The 9,882-nt window shown below is 33.5% G+C and overlaps 1 protein-coding gene across 2 annotated transcripts in view; it reads left to right on the top strand.

Moving 5' to 3' along the window:
- Positions 1-9,882, top strand: part of CNTLN (centlein) — a 319,321-nt gene that overhangs the window by 79,171 nt on the left and 230,268 nt on the right. For both annotated transcript variants that reach the window (XM_003782868.2, XM_012813233.1), the window contains exon 3: positions 8,005-8,089. In XM_003782868.2, the coding sequence (XP_003782916.1) occupies positions 8,005-8,089 (85 nt within the window). The remainder of the gene's footprint in view (positions 1-8,004; positions 8,090-9,882) is intronic.

The raw sequence follows: 9,882 nt of genomic DNA, 5'->3' as shown, positions 1-9,882 counted from the left end.
TCCTCCTCCTCCTTCTCCTGCTTGTCCTCCTCCTCTTCTTCTTGTTTCTCCTCTTCCTTCTCATCCTCTTGCTTCTCTTCCTCCTACTTCTCCTCTTTTTCTTCCTCCTCTTCCTCTCTAGAAATGAAAACTTAATCCTGGAAAATGGAAAGTATAAAAGAAAATAAAGGCAAGATGATACTTAATTTCTATTGGCATGTATATTTAGGATTTGTGTGGTATATCCTTGAGGTACTTATGTTTCAAGATTTAACCTTGGGGTAGGTAAGAGAGTATCTTATATTATGTTTAGAGTTAAAGTTTTGATGGCTTGATAAGCAGACTATTGCTGTAAGATTATATTATATACTCTTACCCCTGGAAAAACCTCCCTCTACTACTAAACACATGGATTGCACAGCTGCTATATGGTTGTACACTGTCCTGTGTGTATTAAGCCAACACAGCCTAGAAAGGTATTGCATTTTGGAACATGGTAGTAGCATGACTGTTTGGAGACCCCCAGAAGCATAGCTGCCAGAATTCCACCATCTGGCAGCAGTGCTGCTATACAGTTCCATCCAAGGCATAAATACGTTTTTGTTGAGCACTTTTCTTGTTGCAAAAGCCATGTATGCCTAGGCAGATATATTGAATGGATGGTCATGAGACTAACTGAAAAGTGTTAAGTTGGGACCACTCTAATGTTGAAGATAAGAGAACATACAATAAACTGTGAAGAAACACAATTGAACTTGTACAGCAGAGGGGAGGAGCTTGACAGATGATCTTAACTTTTATGAACGCCTTTAAATTAAAAAATTATGAGATTATAGTGAAGAACAGTTACATGAAAGTCATGTACATGGCAGAAGGCAATACAGAAACATAACTTGTTTTTAGGGTTAAGAAATTATGATTGCCTTCATTTGATGAGAGCTTATTTCTGGTTTTATTAAAAATTCTGGAAACATTGAACATAAGTCACATTCTATGGAAAAGGAAGTATTATACAGCTTGCATGTATGGATATCTGCATATCAGAGCACAAAATATTGACATGATAATTGCAGTCAAGCCTAAGTGAACAATGGCCTGTGGGAATTCAGCTGGTGTTGTACCAACTGGATGGCTGCTCAGGACACAGTTTGAAATGCAACGTGCAAGCTAGCACTTTATTCAGCACAGGCAGGCATCATTTAAAAATCCTTGGGGGCAACCCTGGTGATGTGCAGATGTTAAAACAGTCTGTTCTGAAGTGCTGATATTTTTGAACAGTGGAAGAGATTTCTAGATTTGGGGTAAAAAATATCTGCATAGTTACTAAATGCATATAGATGCATAATTTTTTCTGTTTCTTTTGTGATGTTTTATATAATGTTTTACACAATACTGTTGATTGTACAGTAATATCTGGACAAGTATTTAAAAGAAAAAGAAATAGTAAAATCAGGGAAATAGTCATGTAATTTCTAACTAAATTAGAAAAAAAGTTTTGTTTTGAGTTTGAGCTTTGTATGTTTACTGATAGTATTAATAAAAGTATCTGATATTTAGAAGTATTTTAAATCCAAATAGTTATGTCATATTAATTATTGCTTCTCTATTTACATCAATACACCATAATTTACAGATTCAGATTCAGATGTTGTAGCCTGACTCTATCCTATGCTCTAGTTTGGCTCTACCTGATTGAACAGAAGGAAAAAAGATTTCTCATGTGTGAGATCTCCTGCACAAACTTTGTCTTTTAGATATAGCTTTAAATGTTTATTTTATATTAAAGATAAAATATAAACTCTGTATTATACTAAGTTCTGTATAAAAGCATAATAGGTATATTAAATATATTTGGACCTTTAACATACTTTATATTAAAGTTTTTGTATGTATGAAGAACTGTTGAATTATTTTTATTCTGCATGTTAAAGGATTTTTTAAAAAGTTACTTTTACTGTGGAGTAAAATATTATTTATAGAATATTTCTGTGAATTCTCTTTCAAGTTTTATTGGTATATTATTTTAAAGTATCATTCTTGTAATTCACTTTGCATATTCAAAATAGGAAAATAGTTGTGGAATAATTTATAAATCAAAAGATAAATAATTTGATGATATAATTTTCATTTCTCTAAACTTCCATTTTTATTAATCTTACTGTTTAGAATCTAAGTGTTTAGTAGAAATAGGGAATGTGTTGAAATTGAAAGCCGTTAATATATATAAAATCTATATTTTCTTAGATGCTATATTCACATGAAAGAAAATACTAGTCAAAGTAGCTTTATTTTGTGTATTGTTATCTGTTAATTAAGAATAATCAACTTCAGTAAGTTTTTCTTTGTTTTCAAATTTAGAACAATATTACTTCCTCAATAGCTAAATGTTTATTTTGGACTCTAATATTTCATTTTGACATCTCATTAAAAATGGGCTCAAAACCAGAAATTATGATTCTGTCATATTGTATAATATATGTGTATGATATATGACATAGTTGATAACATGATAAAATTTTGTTTCTTAATGAATTAAGAATAACTTCTCAGATTTTTTTTTCTTCTCAGTTTAGGAAAGTGGCAAAAAGTTAGCATGGTAATTCATGTTAAATGTTCAAATGGTTAGTACTCTTGGGAAAAGTGATTGGAGCTTTAAACTTGTAGAGACTTGACAGCCTCTCTTCACTTCATTTTTCATTCTAAAGAAGTCTGCAAATATTCTTAGCTCACATCATTATTGCACATCAGTGGTTCTAATTAGCTAAATAGGAGTTTGTCTCAGTCATTGATCATCATCAACTTCTTGACAGTATTCTTTTTTTTTTGGATAGGAACCTTTTATGTTTTGTAAATATGTAGAATCTGTATTATTTGAATTGACCAGATAGGTTTGGTAATATTTTAAACTTGAAACAATTTTTTTTTCATCTTATTTTTTTAAGTAAAAAATATTGTATTCCTCTTGTAGCACTATTTTCTCTTGGGAGTTGTTTTCGTTTTGTGAAAATGTTAGATGTCCTGTACCACCAGGAGCTGCTAGACAAATCTCCATATAAATTTTGAATTGTGATTATTTTTCAATTTCAAAATTATAACATAGTAGTCAGTTTTGGAGATTTTTTTTGTAAAATATATTATTAAGGTATACTTTTCAAGTTTGTATTCCATATGAAGCTTAATATTTAGTTTATGGCCTTTGGGTTTTATGTGACTCTGATTAGTCTATTAAGAAATGTGTCCATTATTATTTTAATGACTCAGACTTTAGTGCACATCAGAATTGCTTAAGACATTGTATCTTAGTCACTTTTGGTTACTATAATACAGTACTATAAATAGGGTGGCTCAAACAACAAACACTTCTTTCTTACAGTTCTGGAGGCTCAGAATTACCAAATTAAAGTGGCAGCCAATTCCTTAGAAGGCTGTGTTGCAGATGGCAGCTTTCTTTTTATATCATTATGTGGCAGAGAGAGATCATCTTTCAGAGTGTCTTCTTATAAGGGCTCTTCTCCCATTAATAAGTGCTCTGTCCTCATGATCTAATTGCCTCCAAAGACTCTCCCTCCAAGTATAGTCATATTGGTTATTAGGGTGTCAATATATGAATTTTGAGTGGACACAAACAGTCAGTACCATCTTGTTAAATATGGATTTTTAAAAGAAATTCAAAGCACAGTAAGTATATTCTTTATTTCACTCTCTTTTTTTGATAAACATAATTTAAGTATGCACAGAAGTTTTACTGTAGATTCAAGTCTGCTGTGAGATAAAAACATTGAAACACATTGTCCTAATTTATTTTCTTTGTTGTGCTTATTAACTACTTGATATACACTGTATTCATGAATGTGTTATTTGTTTTCAGTATCTCTGTACTAAAATGCTAATTCCATGAAGGAAGCCACATGATTTATTTTGTTCCCTGCAGTGTCCCCAGGTGAATGCCTGTCATATAATATGTGCTTGATAACTACTTCTTGAATGAATGACTGTGATTATCTGTATACTGGGGCTGGTGGGTTCAAACTCAGCTGGGCCTGCTAAGTAAGAATGACAACAATGACAACAAATAGCCAGGTGTTGTGGCGGGTGCCTATAGTCCCAGCTACTAGGGAGGCTGGGACAAGAGAGTCACTTAAGCCCAAGAGTTTGAGGTTGCTGTGAGCTGTGATGCTACTGAACTCTACAGAGGGCAACATAGTGAAACTCTGTCTCAAAAAAAAAAATTGGTAGGTATTCCTTCAATCTGAGGACTTTATTTAATTTAAAAGTATTCTCAATAATTATCTCTTAAAATAAGACTGTATTTTTCAACCTATTGAACTATTTCTAGAATCTTCATACTTTTTTCCAAAAGAGGCTGTATTAGTTTGCAGTCCCACTAGCAATATAAAAGTGTTCCCCTCTCTCCACATCCATGTGGGCTAGTCTGACTAGGGTTAAGTGATATCTCAGAGTGATTTTGATTTGCATTTCTCTGATGACTAGGGATGATGAGCATTTTTTCATGTTTGTTGGCCCTTTGTCTGATTTCTTCAAAGAAATTCCTGTTCAAATCTCTTGCCCATTTATAAATGGGATTGTTTGCTCTTATTGATTAATTTGCGTTCTCTATAGATGCTAGTTATTCCTTTGTCAGATTCATAGCATGCAAATATCTTCTCTCATTGTGAAGGTGGTCTGTTTGCTTTAGTTGTTGTATGCTTAGCTGTGCAGAGCTTTTTAGCTTGATCATGTTCCATTTATTCATTTTTGGTGTTGTTGCATTGCCTAGCGGGTCTTCCTCATAAATTCTTTCCCTAGGCCAATAGCCTCAAGAGTTTTTCCTATACTTTTTCTAGGACTTTTATTGGTTCATATATTAAATTTAAATTTTTTAGCCAGTGAAAGTCATTTTTGTTGGTGGTGAGAAGTGTGGGTCCAGTTTCATTCTTCTACATATGGTTAATCTGTTTTCATGTTTTTAATCTCACCATTTTTCTTTCTTTTTATCTCACATTAATATGTGGTTAATTCTCACCATTTTTCTAAGTAGTATTCTAGACGAATCCCTTGTTACTTACCCTATATTCCACTATTTCCTCTTTTTATGTCTAGTTTTGGGCTTAGTCCATTTAATATTTGTTTTGTTTTGTTTTAGTGATTACAGTGTTTATTTTCAAGAGTTTTAATAGATTTTTCATATCTACCTGTTCTTATTTTCTTTCTTTTTTTTTTTTTTTTTTTTGAGACAGAGTCTCACTATGTCTCCCTCAGTAGAGGGCAATGGCATCACAGCTCACAGCAACCTCCATCTCTTGGGCTTAAGCAATTCTCTTGCCTTAGCCTCCCAAGTAGCTGGGATTACAGGCACCTGCCACAATGCCAAGCTATTTTTTCTTTCTTTTCTTTTCTTTTTTTTTCTTTTTTTCTTTTTTTGCAATTGTCATTATTGTTTTAGCTGGCCTGAGCTGGGTTCGCACCTGCCAGCTCCCATGTTTGTGGCTGGCACCCTACCCACTGAGCTACGGGCGCCACCTTTATTTCTTGTTTTTGTTTCTATAATCTTTTGTGTATTTAAGGAACCTTAACTTATTGTAAAATCCATTTTTGTATATTCTGTTACTATCATTTTGTCTCGAGGACTGAATTTTTGACTTGAATAGTGTCTGTGTATGTGGGTTCATTTGTTTTGGAATTTCTTGTTTGTAGATCACATCTTTTTTTTTTTTTTTTTTTTTTGAGTCAGAGCCTCAAGCTGTCACCCTGGGTAGAGTGCTGTGGCATCACCGCTCAGAGTAACCTCAAACTCTTGGGCTCAAGCGATTCTCCTACGTCCGTCTCCCAAGTAGCTGGGACTACAGGCGCCCACCACAACACCTGGCTATTTTTTGTTTACAATCGTCATTGTTGTTTGATGGGGCCTGGCTGGATTTGAACCTGTCAGCTTAGGTGTATGTGGCTGGCGCCTTAGCCTCTTGAGCCATAGGCACTGAGCTTATGGGTCACATCTTAAGGCAGAAGGTTGCTGTTACTGTTTTCTTCTGCCTCTTTTCTTATTACGTCCCCTTATCTAATGCCTGTTTCTATGTACAGATTTTATGGTTTCTTCAAAATTGTCAACCTCACTTCTGCTCCTCTTCCTGAAATAGGTTTTATGTTGGTTGCCTGGGGCTCTTCCCTACACAAGGAATTTGCTGTATTTAGCCTCAGTTGCAGAATGCTTTGACTCAACTCCTGACTGCATTGCGATATCTATAAACTTTTACCATATTTTACTTTCTTTTTTTTTTTTTTTTTTAGACAGAACCTCAAGCTATCCCCCTGGGTAGAGTGCTGTGGCATCACAGCTCACAGCAACCTCCAACTCCTGGGCTCAAGCAAGTCTCTTGCCTCCGCCTCCCAAGTTGCTGGGACCACCACAATGCCTGTCTATTTTTTTTTTTCAGTTGCAGCCATCATCGTTTGGCGGGCCCGAACTGGATTTGAACCCGCCACCTTAGGTGTATGTGGCTGGCACCTTAGCCGCTTGAGCCACAGATGCCGAGCCCATATTTTACTTTCATATTACTTTTAGTTTTAGATGAGGATGGGAAGTTGTTTTTTCCAGCGTCCACTTATGAATTAGCATTCCCACCCTAGTCTTTGGTTGCAAGCAGTGAGCCTGGCTATGCTTCTACATATTGAGCAAATCACTTTTTTTCTCTATTATCATGGGAAGTCAAGCTCCTTTCCACCTCGGCCTGTGTCTAGATCTGGAGGATAGCAAACAACAGCTTCATCCTCATTCAAATCTTTATGTTTCTGTTTAGTTCATGATTGTCAGGGTTGTTGTGTCACTTTAATTTTGTATCTAACATTTTTTTTTTAATAAAATAGAAGAGAGGGTAGGTGAAGTATGAACTTACTATGCTAACTTATTGAAAGTCTATTGTAAATTTTTTTATGAACTATTCGACTTTCAACTTATCTCTCGTAACCAGTGTTATATTCTTTTGACTGGGGCTCCTTCTCATATGCCTTTGTGCTTCTAAGAACTCTTACTCCATATTACTTTCTCAAGTGGAGGTACTTTCCTTTTTTCTTATCTGTACATTCTTTGATTCTTCAGTGGTTTAGATACATACTCCAATTTGTTACACCTATTTTTAAAAGTTTTAAAAAATATAAATTAGTGTCTAATAAATTTCTCCTCATTTATGATGTAAATTGACCAGTGACAGCCTGATTATATAATATCTTGAGCCCTGTTTTTTCCTTTCCTTTCCCTTCATTTTCATTTCTAAAGTTGTATTTGTTTATTTTTAGACGATAGTCATTATTTGAAAGTAGTATGATTTTATGTTTTCCAGATAAATATGTAAAGTCTCCATGTTTTTATGGCTGAATAGTTTTTCTGGTGTACATATACCACCGTTTATTAATTCATTCATGGGTTGTTGGGCACTTGGGTTGCTTCCATGTCTTGGCAATTGTGAATTAAGTTGCAATAAACATTCTAGTGCAAATGTCCTTATGATAAAATGATTTATTTTCTTCTGGGTAGATTGATTATTTAACTATCATTTAGTATATTTTGTAGTATTCTCAGAGAGTAGAAATGTATGAAAGGTGTCAGAAATCCAGATATTCAAGTGTTACAGGATCTGTTCCTCTCTCTGTTTTGGGACTCTACCTTAAAAATGGTAATAGTTTAGTGTATATAAAATCTTTAACTTAACTAATATATTGACTATATTTAAATTATTTTGGGGTTGATATTATAGTTATTGCAATAATGTTAAACTATATTTTATGTGTTTTTAGATCATATATCTAAATACGGAAATGAAACTTTTTTTATAGCATGAAGTTGTCAGCAGTTGTAAGTTACTGTTGCTTGCCATATGGTTTTTGATTAATTCTGAAAGAGCTGTCAACACAACATGATTTAATTTTCTGTATTTTAAAGTGATATTTATTATCAGGATGTAAAAATTTAAACTATTAGCTATGAATTATGACCAATAATCTCTTGGTATATGTATATTTTTTTGTATCTAGAGAAAAACAGAAATCTGAAGCAAAAGACAGAAAAGTTCTAGAAATTCTGCAAGTCAAGGATGCTAAAATACAAGAATTGGAACAGGTTGGTGTTATAATAAAAAATATTAAAATTATTAATTTGCCTTGGGTAGTAGATTGTTAAAATTATTTTCAAATTTCTGTAGTAATGTTCTTAATAATGTCATGGTGATTATGCGTAATGCATTACTATTTTGAAATCACTTTAGTCAGGTCATTCTTCATTATTGTTTTTGCTTGTAGCCTATTATATGTTTTCTGAATTATTAGGTCATGATATTTATATATTAAAACTCTTCAGGTAATGTTATAATTTTATAACAGTATCTAGCTCTTATTATTCTGTTGAATTTTACCTTTATAAATGAGCAGTTATTCACTTCTGAAGGTTGAAAACATTTGCATGGATTTATTTATAGAAAATATCAACAATAATGGAGGTTATTCTATTTACTCTTTTAAACGTCTGCTTTTTTTAAGTTTCAGATTAATATATTGATATAAACAATAAGGTTACGTTGTTTGCATTATATAAAGTCCAAATTGCAGTCGAGCCCTTCACCCACAGTATACCCCTATATTGTACTTGCTAGGTGAGAGCTTAGTACAATATTATCTTTTACATATAATAGTAAATTATATAATTATAAATAATTATGTGCATAATTATATAAATGCATACATATAATATGTAAAATTGTGATTGTATAATCAGTATATTATCATTGTAATAATACATGTGGTCAGTCTAGGAACCATTTTCAAGATACACATATCTCTGCTAGGCTGACTCCTATAATCTTAGCACTCTGGGTGGCAGGGGTGGGGAGGATCCCTTGAGCTCAGGAGATTGAGACCAGTCTGAGGAACAGCTAGGCCCATCTCTACTAAAAACAGAAAAATTAGTCAGGATACCTGTAGGCCCAGGTACTTGGGAGGGCAAGGCAGGAGGATACCCTGAGCCCAGAAGTTTAAAGTTGCTGTGAGCTAGGCTGACACCATGGCACTCCAAGCTGGGGAGACAGTGTGAGACTCTGTCTCAAAAAACAAATGAACAAACAAACATCTCAAAAATAGAAGTAAAAGAAATGTATTATAAGAATGGCCTATATCACTATATAATACTTTAATTCATTTTCTACCCAAGTGCTCATTATGGACTCCATTAACTATAATTTGTCTGGTATTAATGGAGGTACCTTTATGCTACTATACTCTTCTGATTTCTGAATCTGCTTTCCTTACTAAACAATGAAAGGGTCATAAGAATGTGGATATATGGTCAGTTATTATAATAAAGTTGTTTTATTAAAGCACTAAAAGTCTCATCCTGCATTAACATAAATTCTAAGTGGAATGAAGATTCCAATGTGACATATCAATTTGAAATTTATACCTTCTCCAAAGTTGTGTTTTTCTTACAGACAATGTCATAATTGGTACAGACAGTGTCATAATTGGGAGTATAATCATAAAATTTGAAGAATAACATTTTAGTTAGCTTATTATGGAAAGAAACGATTGTATTTGCCACCTGCGTATCAAACAATGTCAAAATGTTTTGTAAAATAGGTAAAAATTGCCATGTGCATGGTATATTAATTGGGCCAAGCTAAGCTGCCTAGTGTATACAATCTTATGATACAGAAATAGCAGACATCATTTTTATTAACATTTCATTGGGAAAAGTACTTGGCCACTCTAAGATTTAGGGGGGTTGAGAAAATTTAGATTGAGCCTGAATGGTCTCTTTCTCAGTTAACAACTCTGTTCTATGGAGGAGAATGGGTTTTGGTACTCTTTTTAATATCCTTTGGAGTTAATTTTGCATTCCTTTTGGTGAATGCTCTTCAGTTT

This window comes from Otolemur garnettii, unplaced genomic scaffold, assembly GCF_000181295.1.
Source record: "Otolemur garnettii isolate 467f Iridium unplaced genomic scaffold, OtoGar3 scaffold00006, whole genome shotgun sequence".
NCBI lineage: Eukaryota > Metazoa > Chordata > Mammalia > Primates > Galagidae > Otolemur > Otolemur garnettii.
The sequence above is the reverse complement of the archived record's forward strand: the minus strand, read 5'-3'. Positions and strand labels throughout refer to the sequence as shown.